The following is a 14,973-nucleotide window of genomic DNA, read 5'->3' on the forward strand; positions in this document are numbered from 1 at the left end:
CACTGGTGGGACTCAGGGACTACTCTCTGACCAGAGGAGCCCCATCCTAGAAGTGACACAGCAGCCATCAGGGTCGTCCCAGGCTCCCCCAGGTTTCTGAGCTGCTCAGAGCGCTTGGACCTGGGACCTGAGTTTCAGGGATGCCAGTGAGGAGAGGCCCCACAGAGTCCGGGAATGGGTGGGGCCTCACTGACTGTAAGGGGCCAAATCCCCATATTCTTAAGTCTCTTTCCAAATCCAGGTGCTCAGGGTGACGGCTGGAATATGAAATGGAGATAGAAGTCCCATTTATCACGTCCAGCTCACAACAGGCTCAGCCCCATGCCTGATGTCACCCTTACAGAGTGTGGGTTCACGGGGCTCAGGCTCAGGGCACTGTGAGGCCAGAGCACAGCCTGGTGCCGTTCCTGACTCAGCCAGTGAGGCCCACAGCCGGGGACCCCAACAGCACTTCTCAAAGTCCCATTGGTTCTCCTACCTACTTCTTCCTTACGCTGCAACTCAGGTGTGTCTCTCCTCAACACCCCGGAAAAGCTCTTCCTCCACCCCCAGTTCCTGAAAGCCTCCCCTCTCCTCTCCCTGCACCCCCCCCAACACCCCCCCACCCCTGCTGGCACTCGATTATGTACGTCCCTGTGGCTCTCTTCCCTCAAGAGGGAACCATTTTTCTCTAGGGGGTGAAGGTAAGCTGATGGTTCCAGCGATCTCCTTGTAAGAAAGGACCGTCAGGGAATAGCACTACTCTAATAATTGGATCCGAGCACACTAAACCAGGTGGCCTGCGTGAGCTGCGTGTCCTGGGCCATGTTTTAGGGGAGAAGCATAGAACGTAGACGAGTTCTCTTTCTTACTTTGCCGCCAGCAAGGCAGTGCCCATGGCGGTGCAGGGCAGGACGGCAGCCTTGCCGAGAACCGGTGGAAAGCCACAGAGATCCCATTGAAACCCACGTTGGAAACCGACACCAGCATTTCAGTGCCTTCCCGCGACGTTGGGTTGGGGAAGGCTGGGAGGGTTTGCCTGCGACATTCCTTCCTTACCAAGGACAGGGAGGCTGAGTCTCCCCACCCCAGCCCACCCCCGCCCCACTGTCTACACCCACCCTCGCAATTTCTGAGTCTCATTTTCTTCGTTTGTAAAATGAAGGTGACAATTGACTAAAACAGTGCCTTCCACACCAGTCTTTGGAATGAGTTCTGCTTTTTCTTCCTTGATGTGAGACCTCGGGCAAGTTAGGCAACCTCTCTGTATCAGCTAGCTATTACTGGAAAACAGCCTCTTCAAAACTTAATGGCTTAAAACAACAATCGGTTCTTATTTCTCCTGAATCTAGCAGTAGCCCGAGCGGTTCTGCTGATGTGAGCCAGGCTTGGCCGATCTTGGCCGGGGTCACTTGTGCATCTGTAGGCAGTTGGCAGGTCGGCCGGGGGCTGGCTGGTGCAGGGTGGCCTTGGCTGGGATGACTTGGCTCTGCTCCACGTGGCCTCTGGTCCTCCAGAAGGCTAGCCCAAGCTTGTTCTCCTGGCGGTGTTTAAGTCCAAGACAGTGAGTGGAAACACATGTGGGCTTTTCCAAGCCTCTCCATTAAGTTTGCTGCCGTCCCATGGATCAGAGAGTCATTTGGCCAAGTCCAGAGTCAGAACAGAAGTGGCTTATAAAGCCACAGTGCAAGTGGCATGGACACAGTTAGGAGGGTAATTAGGGCTGCCGGTGTCACCAATCTGCCACACCCTCTGGACTCAGTTTCCCTTTTTAAAATTGAGATGAAAGTCACATACCATAAAACGAACCATCTTAAAGAACAATTCGGTGGCATGTGGTCCATTCACAGTGTCTTGTACCCGCCACCTCCACGGGTTCCAGACATTTTAACTACCCCACAATAAACGCCCCAAACCCATCATGGAGTTACTCCCCAGCCACCCCTGCCCCTGGCAACCACGAATCTGCTTTCTCTCCGTGGCCTTCCCTACTCTGGACATTTCCTGTAAATGGACGATGTGACCTTTTGTGTCTGGCTTCTCTGACTTGCCGTGTTTTCAAGGTTCATCCACGTCATCGTAGCAGGTTATTATCTATTCATTCTTTTTTGGTTTTTTTTAAAGATTTTATGTATTTATTTTGACAGAGAGAGAGGCAGCGAGAGAGGGAACACAAGCAGGGGGGTGGGAGAGAGAGAAGCAGGCTCCTGCTGAGCAGGGAGCCCGATGCGGGGCTCGATCCCAGGACCCTGAGATCACGCCCTGAGCCGAAGGCAGATGCTTAATGACTGAGCCACCCAGGCATCCCTGCAGTTCATTCTTTTTTATGGCTGAATAATATTCCATTATATGAATAGACCACGATTTGTTTATTTGCGCATCTGTTGATGGACACGTGAGATGTTTCCACCTTTCGGTCATTGGGAATAATGCTGCTGTACCATCAGGTACAAGTATTTGAGTCAGTGTTTTCAATTCCTTTGGGTACACACCCAGAAAAGGAGTGGGATTGCTGGGTCATACGACAATTCTATGTTTCCCTTTTTGAGGAGCCCAGTTTCCTTTCTTTTTAAAATGGAAATCACGGCACTGCTTGGCAGGGATGCTGGGGGCCCCGGGAGAGAGGGCGTGTAAAAGGTTTTGCACAAAGTACAACTTCAACAAATGGTTGCTAGAACTGTTCTTAGGCTCCTTAATTCAATAACCATTTATTGAGCCCAGGATCAGGAATTATGTGAGGTGCTGGATAGATAGATGAATGTGTAAGATATAAAATATCTATAAAACACATGTCTATATTTTTATAGACCTATAAATATATCCCCAGGGTCCCTTCCAGCTCAGACTCACAATGGTTCCATCCTTGCCTCTTGCCTGGTGTGTCCTTCACAAGCAAGACAAAAGGTGTTCTCTCGCTCTCTCGCTCTCTCTCTCTCGCTCTCTCCCTCAGCCGATCCCCCAGGAGGCTGCGGGCTTCATCGTTTCCCACCTGAATCAGTTCAGACCACCTATTTCAGATCTGTCGGCTCTTATAAATGTAACCACACACCCACAAAGTGAGATAAAATGGCAATGTGATTAGTGTGTGTGTGAGTGCGAATGCTTATGTGTCCCCGTCTCGTTCCTTCTGTAAAGATTAATACATCAGAGCAAGCACTTACGAAAGGAAAGATAAAAAACAACAGCAACAACAACCGGGTCCAATTCTCCAGACATTCAATAACCAAATGTCACCCACATGGTAAGCAATAAAATAAAAATATATGCTTAGCAGAGGCAATATAAATATGATGTATATTTTGAAGTTGGGTAACAGCACAGTGGCATAAAAATAATACCCAGTGGCAAATTCAGGAAAGCGACCTTTTTCAAATGTGGCGTTCCTTTGGGCTGCCATTCCTAAAATATCACAGCGACTCGAGCAGTAAAGCAGAGGTTGGTTTAAATCTGACAGGAGCGCCGTGGTGATGAGGGCATGGAAATTCTTGCCAGCGTTCTGATGCCAAGACAGCATCTTATTTCCCCACCACCCTCCCCAGCCCCTCACTCCTGAGAACCTCGCCTCAATCTGCCAGCTTCCTCCCCTTTGCTACTTTTCAGAATTCCTTCCCAGACGTTATTCCGTTTGACCTTTACAATCTGCCTCTGAGGTTGGGAGGGCAAGTATCATCAGTGCCATTTTATGGAGGGGAAAACGGAGGCCACACAAGTCACATTAAACCTGCCATTGCCCCTCCACCCTGGGGAGAGAAAGCTGCTTTTCTCTCTTAGGGACCATCATTTTCCTGCTCACATGTGCATACCAAAAAAAAAAAAAAAAAAATCATTGAAAAGATGTTCACAGAAGACAGACCCCTCTCCGTGGCCCAGCACAAATCTCGGTTCCCGGTTACTATTTGTTTAGAGAATACAAACCAAGTTTCGCACCACCCAAACAAAACATTATTAGAAAACTAAATCTGAGATTGTACACGTAAACATCAAAATATATCAGAAATAGATGCTACACATTTCTTAATATGCATACTTTTTGCAACTCTTAGGCACTGAGGTCCAAACTGCTGAAGGTCCAAACATCGGCGTGATTTGTCCAAGGCCTCAAAACGAGAGCTCTAGAATTGGAAAGCCTATTACTGACGGGGAGAAGAGAGCAACCAGCTGTGTGTCTTTAGGCAAGTCACTTGACCTCTCTGAGCTTTTTCTCCCATGACGGAACAAGTAGAACTAGATGACCACTAAGCTGCTTTCTAGCTGTGAAATTCTACAGTTTTACCTCGAGAACAAAGTATTCAATGCCGCTCTAGGAGAGCCCTGTGCTGCTCGCGGAGGGGTCAGTAAAAGGACCACTGATGGAGCCCCAACCTCTCATGCATTCATGTGGCCGGGGTGCGGCAGGGAGAGTCTGCTCAAGAGTAAGACTTGGAGGGGCGCCTGGGTGGCTCAGTCGTTAAGCGTCTGCCTTCGGGTCAGAGAGTGATCCCAGGGTGCTGAGATCGAGCCCCGTGTCGGGCTCCCTGCTCCGCTGGGAGCCTGCTTCTTCCTCTCCCACTCCCCCTGCTTGTGTTCCCTCTCTCACTGGCTGTCTCTCTCTCTGTCAAATAAATAAATAAAATATTAAAAAAAAAAAAGGGTCAGACTTGGACCCTGGTCCTAGACTGGCCCCTAACTCACTGTGTAACCTTGAGCTTCTCCTCTGTTAAATGAGGAGTTTGGACTAGGTGAGGATGGGAAATAAATTGCACATCACGTGCACACTGGCTGATAGACGGCGGCTGCCCGGAGTGTGGTGTGGAGAAAAAATGAGTCTGCCTCCGACTCGAGAGGAGAGAGGCCCGGGATTGATTAGTGATGCCTGCCACGGGTGAGGGAGGGGCCGCTGTGCAGGAGCTGGCCATCTTCGGAGGACACTCTCACTTCCAGCTCGACACTAATGCTCTGTGAGTAGCACACGGAGGACTGGGGATTCAGAGTCACCGATGCCCAGGAAGCAGAACTTGGCTCGTTCAACTGTTTTTATATTATCCATGGCTTGGGTTTGAATAATCTGTCCCCTGATACCACTGTATTTCAGAAATTGCTACCTAAGGCAAATTTTCCACTTTTAAACTCATTTCCTGAGTCGGTCTTTTTAAACCCCACATTAAATATTGATCTGCCCTGGAGAGATCTAATTTATTTAGTAGAGACAGGTTTGACTCCACCAGAACTGTCAAACCCAGAAATGGGGCCATGCCCCTCCCGAAGCAATAACCAGGCAGGCCGGTGACAGACAAGCCAAGGACACTGGAACCACGACGCAGCTTCGTTCCTCTCTCGGAGTGTCAGGGACTGGGGTCTGCCTTCCCGGTCTCTCTCGCACCCCAGCTTGTCAGAGCGTCTTTGAGAACCTTTCCGATGAGGCTGGATGTCTGAAAGTCCAGGCGTCCACTCTGGGCCAGCTGGACTCCCCGTCCTATGCCTCGAGCCTTGCCGGCCCACGGCAGAAGCCTCTTCTGTTTCTGGGGCCACGGCTCCAAGCTCTGACCTTCAGACCCTGCAACTTCTCCCTGAGTCCCGATTCTGGCCCAGTAGGTGGCATTTCCGCTTGGACTTTGGTTTTAAACCTCAGCCCCTATGAGCTTTGATTTGACTGTCTTTGCAAATGACAACACGCCAGCTATCTCTCAAAGGAAGCCCCTTTGTGCTTTCAATGAAGAGAGAGAGAGAGACTCAGCCTACCTCAGCCTGACGGCGGGAGCCCTGCGCTCGCACACAGCCGGCCCAGCACACCAGGCTGGATGCAAAGATCCAGCCTCCTGATCTGGCCTCTCCCTGGGGGCTGGCCTCCACCTTCCGCACTCCCAGCACCTGTTTCCAACACCTTGCACTGTGGGCTGATCCAGCATAATTTCTTTCCATAACTCATGCTTCCAAGCACAAATGCCAAGATTCCCTTCTGGGTTTCTCAAAACATCTGTTTGGGGCCCCACAAACAAGAGTCCCTGCGGCACGGAACACAGCCTATCTGTGGGTTAGGGAACCAAGCTGTAATTAAAGTCTCAGTCAATTATCCTGCCATACCTATATTTCCTCTGTTAATTCACCCAACCATCCCAACTAGGTAGGCAGTGCCGTTTTCCTCTTGGGAAATATGGGGAAACTGAGGCTCGCCACCAGCCACCTATGGCTAATTAACATTACATAAAATTTAAAATTCAGTTCCTAAATCTCACTCACCAAGTTTCAAGAGCTCCATGGCCACACGTGGGTACTATGGCAACACTGACAGCTCAGAATTAGAGAACATTTCCGTCATCACAGTAAGTTCTGTTGGGCGGCACTGCAGGGGTAAAGTGACATCCCCGTGTCGTACAGACGCTGAGGGCAGGGTTGGCGTTCAAACCAGGCCGGTTCGCCTGCAGAGCCGCAATGCCTATCCGGTACCCTTTCCTGCTGTTGAAAGGAAGTCAAAAGGAAGATGGGCTGAGCAAGAGGTCAACCCAGAGATCTCAGCAGAGTGACACCTTTTGGAGACAAGACATGCCAGAGACAGGACCTCTTTACTGGCTCCTGGTCACGTGACAGTGACAGCATCTTGAGCAGCGTGGCCCCGATGCTGTCTTTCCCCATCGAGGGTGTCTTCCCGGATGGAGGGGAGCAGTGGGGTTTGCTCTCCATCTACCCTTTCCATCTCCTGTGACGCTGGAGAGGGGAGTCAAGCACACAGCTGGGCACGGTAGCATGTCTTCCACACACTGCCGTGCTCCTGAGACGTCTTGGAGATGGTGGAGGTCAATCAAGGTCATCGATCGCAACATTTAGGGCCTTACTTGCAGTTTGGATTCAATTATCGTTTGTGCTCCACCTGCTATGTGTCAGTCTCTGAATCAGGCACTTTTTACATACGTGATCCAAGTAAATCCCAGAGCCCATGTGGCTCCAGAATGTCCATAAAATAAAAACAATTTAAAATAATCCCAGTCTTGATTTGTGTCTCTCAATATTAAAAGGGATTTGAATTGTAAATCATAGCATCATTTCTGGTTTTCCACTGTGTATTTATACTTACACTTTATTTTTTAACAGCTTTATCGAGATAGGATTCTCGTGCCATACAATTCGCCTATTTAAAGTGCACAGAGATTTCAGAGCACCTCTGTCATACCCACTAGCAGTCGCTCTCCCACACCTTCAACCCCACAGTCCCAGGCACCCACTGACCTGCCTTCTGTTTCTAAAGATTGGCCTGTTGCGGACATTTCACGTAAACGGTGTCGTATAACACATGGACTTCTGTCACTGGCTTCTTTCGCGTAGCACAATATTGTATGATTAGTAGTTCCTTCCTTTTTTTTTTTTTAAGATTTTATTTATTCATTTGACAGAGAGACAGCCAGTGAGAGAGGGAACACAAGCAGGGGGAGTGGGAGAGAAAGAAGCAGTCTCCCAGCAGAGGAGCCTCATGTGGGGCTCGATCCCAGAACTCCAGGATCACGCCCTGAGCCGAAGGCAGATGCTTAACGACTGCGCCACCCAGGTGCCCCTAGTAGTTCCTTCCTGTTTCATGGCCAAATAATATTCTGGCATATGGATGTACACATTTTATTTAACCATTCACGGGTATTTGGGTTGTTCCACATTCGGGTTACCGCGACTAATACTCTGAACATTCGTGTGTAAGTTTTGGGCGGACATATGTGTTCATTTCTCCTGGGTACCTGCCTGGGAGTGGAATTGCTGGGTCTCGTGGAAACTCTCTGCTCAACGTGCTGCAGCACTGCCAAACCGCTTTTCCAGAGGGAAACAGGGAAAGACCCACACCTGAGGACTGTCGAAGGGGCAGGAGTGATGCCCGAGGCTTGCTGTTCTTAGTGCTCCAGGAGTCACTAACGGGATCGGAGCCGCACAGGAGGTCACAGTCTGCGTGTGGAATGAAGCCAATGCCCCAGACCCACGCCCTGGCTTCCCACCCCCACCACCCAGTTCTGCCCGGCCCTGCCATTCCCCAGAGCTTGCTTCTCCCCGGTGCTGGTTCAGGTAGGACTGAAGTGATGTCAACGGAGGTTTGTTACCTGCCCATGCGAAGCGCTGTGTCCAGCTCTCCTGCACTCAGCTCTCTGGCCACTCACCCAAGCTCCCAGCTTGCAGCAGACTCAGGACTTGGGGTCCTGGGGGAGGTTCCCTTGGCTGCCATGGATCTTCCTAAGACGGAGCCAATGTGTCTTTTTTTTTTTTTTTTTGCTATGTATTTATTTAAGAGGGAGAAAGAGAATCTCAAGCAGACTCCCTGCTGAATGCAGAGTCCACCACGGGGCTTGATCCCACGACCCTGAGATCATGACCTGAGCCAAGACAACGAGTCAGACACTTAACCAGCTGAGCCACCCCGGTACCGCTGACCCTCTGTATCTATTAAGTAGAAAAGGTAAGACTGAGGTTGTGACAGGGCGGGATGGTTACCACCCGACAGCCGCGCTCACTGATGGGAGCTCAGATCTTGGGTCGCCGAGGTGCCCAGCCGGGCTGAGCTGTGACAATTGCTTTTCTTCTTTGTCCACAACTGGTTTAGGATAGGCGAGCAGCCCAGGTCTGGCCGAAGAGATGTCAATGAAAATGTGTGGGGGGAGGGGGTGGATTCTGCAAAAGGGTTTCCTCTCGGCTGAACAGGAAGCCGGCAAGAAAAGCTCCGCCCCTTCCTGCCTGAGCTGGAAGTCGTTGAGTGATGACACGATTCTAGAACTCCAGCAGCCATCGTCATGCGACCGCGGGCTAGAAGGGGCAGCGAGGAAAGGGGAAAGAGGGTGCCGAGATAGCAGCTCAGACCTGTCATTGTTGAGTCACTGAATTAATCCTCTACCTCAGAGGCCTTGTTACACGGAAAAAAAAAGTCTCCTCAAAGAAGTCAGCGTAATGGGCACCTGGGGGCTTGCAGCTGAAAGCTCCTGACAGAGAGGCCAGCTTGGAACCCTGCCGCCGAGCAAAGCAAGAGAGGACACTCAGACTTCCCCGTCTGCAGCTGGGTCGCCCGTCTAACCCAGCTGCCCCTGGGTGCGCCGAGCTCTCCGAGCTGGGAGATTCGCGAGCCTCCTGCCTCCTCCTCCAGCACTTCCTCCTCCGGGAGGACCCCCGGGCTTGCAGCGGGAGGGCCTCGGGGCTGTCCCCACGGGACCTCCCAGCAAAGGGGCCCAGCCCATCGCTGCAAGTCCCTTCCTTTGGTGCAGGATGGTGGTCAGGAGAGGGAGCTCCGGAGTCCTGCTGTATATCCTGGGCTAGGTACTCACTCTCCAGCCTCGGTTTCTTCACCTGCCATGGGGATAGCCGTGCCTCACTCACGAGGCGATTGTGGATGAGATGTCAAGTGCATCCGACACGGTGTCATGGGTCCCCAAGACCACCCTCAGGTGCAATGACTCACTAGAACTATCCGCAGAGTAAGAAGAGCTGTTATATACACGATCACAGTTTATGACAACTGCTGGACGCAGGCTCCCCTCCAAGAGTTGGGAGAAGGTTTGGAGTGAATGAATTCTCTGGGCGGGTACTAGCTATGAAAGATAGATGCTAGTGGCAAGCCGGTTTTGGTCCTATGGAAGAAACAACCCCCCCCCCCATGGCTTGTGTGGCCTGCAGTAAAGGGGGACTCGGCAGCTGTGGACCACTCCAATCTTGCACGTTCAGAGAAAGGTCTGGCCCCTGCCGGGCTCCTGGGAGATAACCTCCCTGAGCTCCTGCCAAGTGCTGTCTGGTAAGACCCCTTTGTTTACCTGTGGGTCAAAGTCAGCAAAGACAGGTGAGCTATGACGACGGTCTAGCAAGGAAAGCGGGCAGAAAAGCCCACAAGGCCGGATTCGAGCTACGGAAGTACAGTGCTCGGGCCTCTCCGGGCTCGGGCGCACGATCGACCCCTCTCGGTGGACCACGCGTCAGGTAACAACCAGCAGAGCCTCGAGTCATTAAAAGAAAGGTAAATCTGTTGCACACATCAATTTAAGATTTAAAAAAAAAAAAGCATGTTATACATTTGAGCAATATCACCATGACGAACAGAACAGTTGACGGTGAAAGTTACAGGTGTCTGAAACACGGAGGCTTGGGGCCTCCCTCTGTGATGAGGCTGGGCAAACGGAGCTTCACCCAAAGAACATACTGGGGCCTTTTCACCTCTCAGCAAGGTGTTATTGAGGTAGAAGGAAAGCAGTGGGGAGGGGGAAAGGGAAGCAAACGGACAGGGACTTAGGGTCGGTCCTTCCATTTAAAAAAGCAATCTTCCACGCGGCCACTCTGCCGGAGCCGGGCTCCCACGGAAGGACGGTCGCCTCAGCTGGCCTGCACCTTCCTGGGGCCGAGCGTGTCCCGGCCCGAGCCCAGCAGCATGCGCTCCAGCCGCCGGCAGTGCTCCCGGAGCTGCTTCTCACGGGGCAGCAGGAAGGTGAGGACCTTGTTGCGCACGACGCCGCGGTCCTCCTCCTCCCTCAGCCGCTGCCTCACGCGGGCCGCCTGCTCCTCCTGCTGCGCCAGCGCCCCGTTCAGCTCGCAGAAGGCGTCCTCCAGGTAGTGGATGGCCTTCAGCGCCTCCTTCTTGAAGTCCTCCAGCTCCCGTTGCACCCCTGCCACCTTCCGCTGCAGGATCTCCAGGTCAGCCGGCGGCAGGAGGCAGGAAGGCCAGGACTGAGGGAGGGAGAAGTCTCCAGACTGGAGGCCGCTCTCCACCATCTTCTTTCCCTGTAAGGTGTTCACCTTCATGAGGATGGACCCAGCCTGGTAGAGGGGTTCCATGGTCTCTCTGCCCGTGTGGACAAAGAGACGGAGCTAAGAGACCCTTCGGGGCCAGAGAATTTTATTTATTTATTTATTTGTAATTTTTGGCTGGAGACACAATCCTTCGGAGTGGAGAAACCCGCGCATTGTGACATCGGGGCCCTTCAGCCAACCAGGACGAAAGCCACAATCCATTCATTTGCATATCGTAGCCTCCCTGGTTGGTTATCCAGGGCTCTGTCTGCTCATCTACCCAAACTGTCTTCCGGTTGTGTGGGTTTTCATCGACTCATTACCCTCCCAGAACCAGAGCTCAGTCTCTCCCTTTACCCGAGGGACAGCCGAGGCCCAGAGCAGAGCCGTGAACAGGCCAGAGCAAGGCGGGCCAGCAAGCCGGGCGTGGCGCTCTCCCACGCACGGTGTCCGGGCCTCGGCTCCTCACAGGGAAACTGGCTTCTCGGCCGTGTGTCCGACGTTCTAAGATCCGCACAGCCCTTCCTTGAAACCTCTCCTGAAGCACTTACTACCTTCACACTCTTTTTCTGACCTAGGACCTTGTCCTTCCAGATCCCCGTGGCCCAAGAAATTCCATGAAGGCATTGTCCGAGATGAGGCCTGAGCTCACTTCTAGCTCTAGTGAGGCTGAAGAAGAAGAAGGAGGAGGAGGAGGAGGAGGAGGAGGAGGAGGAAGAAGAGGAAGAGGGGAAGGGGAAGGAGAAAAGAAGAAAGAGAGAAAGAAAAGAAAGAAGAAAGGAAAGAAAGAAAGAAAGAAAGAAAGAAAGAAAGAAAGAAAGAAAGAAAGAAAGAAAGAAAGAAAAGCATTTCCTGGTTCCAAATCCATACTCCTACAACAGTGCCAGCATTCTAGATAATCTTAGAAGTTAGAAGGCATGTACTTAGGTTTTGATGTGAGCTCCACGGTGGTGCTGACTCAGTTATGTGCTGGGTGAAATCGGGTCACTCACTCACTTATTCAGCAAGTCCTTACTGAGTGTCACTCTGCACCTTGACCAGGGAGCAAGCGTGAGCAAGAGTGCCTGGTGCCCCATTCCCTGCCCTGCCGGGTCATGCCTGAATGTCGACGCAGATGAGAAAACAACATGCGGAAGGGTGACTCTCGTGCTTCTTACCTGAACACTCTAAGAAAGGAAACTGTTTCCCACTAGCTTATGTCAGTTTAGCGAGGAACAGACCTCTACCCCGCCTATCTCAATGCCCAGCCCAGACTTCTCTCCTGGCCTCCAAGCGTGAGCATCTCTCCGACAGCGTGCCTCAAATCCAATCTATCCAAAGCTGGATTGGTTATCATTTTGTCCAAACTGCTGCTTGTTCCAATATGGACATCAAGCTAACGATGCCCCCATGGAGTGGAACCCACAGGAGAAACCAGGGATCAGCCTAGCCCCTTCTGCATCCAAGTGGCTCTGCGTTCTCTTGACTTTGCCCAGGCTGAGCACCCTAGGACCAAACCACCTGGGCAGGGTCTCAGCTCCACCACCTGTAAGTTGTGTCTCTCTGGCAGATGACCTGACCTCCTCTATAAAGCAGGGATACTAATTCAGGGGTGTGCAGCTCCCTGGGCGGTGGGGGGGAGGGGCAGGCGGAAGGCTCTGATTTATAGCTGTTGCCTATTTCCATGGTGTGAATACTCCCACCACGCTGCTTTTGAACTACTAACAGGACGTCTCTGGGTAGAGGTGCACATGGTCAGCTCTCGTGAGCGGTACAAGCTGACCCCAGCATCACAGGACCCTCGATGAGGACAGCTGCTGACCCTGAGATGAGGAGTGACGCAGCTGGAGTACCTTGCAGGAGGCATCAGAGAGGGCATTTTGTAAGAAAGCATATGGCTAAACTAGGGTAGAAGTTTGAATCTCAAGATGAGGCAGCAGCTCTAATTACTGAGACAGAATGGTGAAAAGAGCACTGTTGTAGGAGTCAGGAGATCGGGAGTCTGAAATTGCTGTGACCACGGGTCAATCACCTACCTGCTTTCCCTGTTCCCCCTGGTACAATGTGAGTAGGTGGGAGATAGCTTCTCTGCGGTCTCTGGTTCTAAGATCCGCGTAGCCCTTCCTTTGAACCATTCCCGAGGCACTGACCCCCTTCCCCCTGTTTTTGGGAACTGGGATCTTCTCCTCCCAGTCCCCAATGGCACAGTAAATTCCATGAGGACAGGGAGTGTGCATTTCTCATCCTATGTACCCTCAAGTGTCCTGCCTGGTGTCCTGCACATAATGGCACTCAGAAAACTAGATGAAATAGAATCGATGTTCTTAGGTGGCTATCCTAGCCAACGACTCCCCTAGCTTTCCCTCTGACATGGCGCCACCTACTGGCCTGAGATGGAACAACATGCTCTTTATTCTCCAGCCCAGAATCCAGCCGTGGACTGGGGAGATGGTATAAACAGGCTTGGCCTTATGGTGTATTCATTGGGGGGGGGGAGGGTGCAGGTCCCACACATAGTAGGTTCTCAATGAATATATATTTTGTTAATCAGTGAAAAAAAGAACGTGTGCCTGTCTTCTGGTTTCTGTCATTTTTTTAGTGTCTTTTCTGTTTGTGCCTCTCTCTCTCTCTCTGATTTGAATCTCTGCCTCTTTATCTCTGTCTCCCACAGGGAATGGTGGAAGTCATCACCAGAGCTATGAAAGCAAAGCAGCAAAAGTTAAGGAGGAATGGCAATCTCTCAATCTCCTGGTGCTTTCTAAGGAGATTTCATTTCGTTGCTCCTGAAACCTGGCCAGGGAGGACAGCTTCCACACGAGCCCCAGCAAGGTTGAGGGAGAATGAGCACTCTGTCCGCAGAAGACCCCAGGCTCAGTGGCCTCCCGATCCTTCGGAGAGACCTCAGCCAGGACGACCCGATGTGCACACGCTCTGAATGTCCTCCTCCCTGAAGGTCTATCACGCAGGGCTATGCTTTCTCCAAAATTTCCTTCCAGTCCCAGGAAAGGAAGGAGGCAGATTGAGCTGTCCCCTTCAGGATGGCAAGGGCAAGGGCTTCTAGCAATGCCTTCTAGCCAGAGGGCAAGGCATTTCCGGGCCATGGTCAGGAGGGTTTCTCTGCCCTTGGCCTGTTTCTGCAGTTCACAGGCCCACTGCGTCTCAAAAAAAAAAAAAAAAAATGGGGGGCTGGGGAGTGTATCAACCCCACAGAGATCCAGGCCCCACCCCTGAGAATCAGACAACCTGAATGGCTAAGGGCTCAGGGGCGGGCATGTTTTAGGAGGTCCAGGGTTGGGGACCGCTGGATCAGAGCACATTCCTGCTGGGCCCTGCCCGCCCCTCGAGAATGGAAACCACATGGCTCATCAGCCCTCCCCAGCCTCTGCCATGTGTGCCCTCCCCGTGCTTCTGCCTCTGCATGTGAAATAAACCTGGATCCTTTTGAGGATCAGGAAAAGGGACACAACACAGGTGCACTCCTTCATGTCTGTCTGTCTTTCTTTCTCTCTCTCTCTTTTTCTTTCTTTCTTTTTCTAGTGAGAGAGAACACAAGCAGGGGGCAGAGGGAGAGGGAGACGTAGGCTCCCCAGTGAGCAGGGAGCCCAATGCAGGGCTTGATCCCAGGACCCTGGGATCATGACCTGAGCCAAAGGCAGACACTTAACCGACTGAGCCACCCAGGTCTCCCCATATGTCTTTTTTTTTTTTAAAAGATTATTTACTTTAGAGAGAGAGAGTACAAGCATAAGGGGCAGAGGGAGAAGGAGAGAGCCTCAAGCAGACTTTGCACTGAGCGCAGAGCCCAAAGTGGGGCTCGATCTCACAACCCTGAGATCACACCCTGAGCCGAAACCAAGAGTTGGATGCTTAACCAACTATACCACCCAGGTGCCCCCTGTGTATGTCTTTAAAGGTGAGGGAAACCCTCCAAAACTCCTGACAGCCCCATTCCAAAACCAAGCGCTGGCTGGGGGTTGGAGGTCCTGCAGATAGCTCACACTAATCACGGGTCCCCTCCTGGGCTGGGGCTCGGCCTGGCCTCCCGGAAGCACCCACCCCCCAATACAAGGACTACGTTGGGGTTCTGAGCCCAAGCGAGATGGGGAGGATAGGCAACCAACTGGGGCTTCTGCAGAGAATAGTTTTATTTGAAGAAGAAGCGAAAGGCCCACGCTTAATTCCCCAAAATGAATTACTAATGTCAGCTTTCAGAGGAGAGAGTAGAGAAACATTCGGAGTAGAGAAACAATCTTCTAGGAATTCCTGAAAACTGGTCTATCTCTCCCCATCCCAAGAAAAAGTTAT

At 51.9% G+C, this 14,973-nt stretch overlaps 1 protein-coding gene across 1 annotated transcript; it reads right to left on the reverse strand.

Moving 5' to 3' along the window:
- Positions 1–10,275: 10,275 nt before the first annotated feature.
- CCDC182 (coiled-coil domain containing 182) lies at positions 10,276–10,734 on the reverse strand. Its single transcript, XM_008695615.2, has one exon. It carries the CDS (start codon positions 10,732–10,734, stop codon positions 10,276–10,278), a length of 459 nt encoding a protein of 152 aa, XP_008693837.2.
- Positions 10,735–14,973: the final 4,239 nt, after the last annotated feature.

The sequence above is a fragment of the Ursus maritimus genome, unplaced genomic scaffold, assembly GCF_017311325.1.
Source record: "Ursus maritimus isolate PB19 unplaced genomic scaffold, ASM1731132v1 scaffold_24, whole genome shotgun sequence".
Lineage (NCBI taxonomy): Eukaryota > Metazoa > Chordata > Mammalia > Carnivora > Ursidae > Ursus > Ursus maritimus.

Coding starts and splice junctions, on each gene's coding strand:
- CCDC182 (XM_008695615.2), bottom strand. CDS start 10,734: ATGGAACCCCTCTACCAGGCTGGGTCCATCCTCATGAAGGTGAACACC.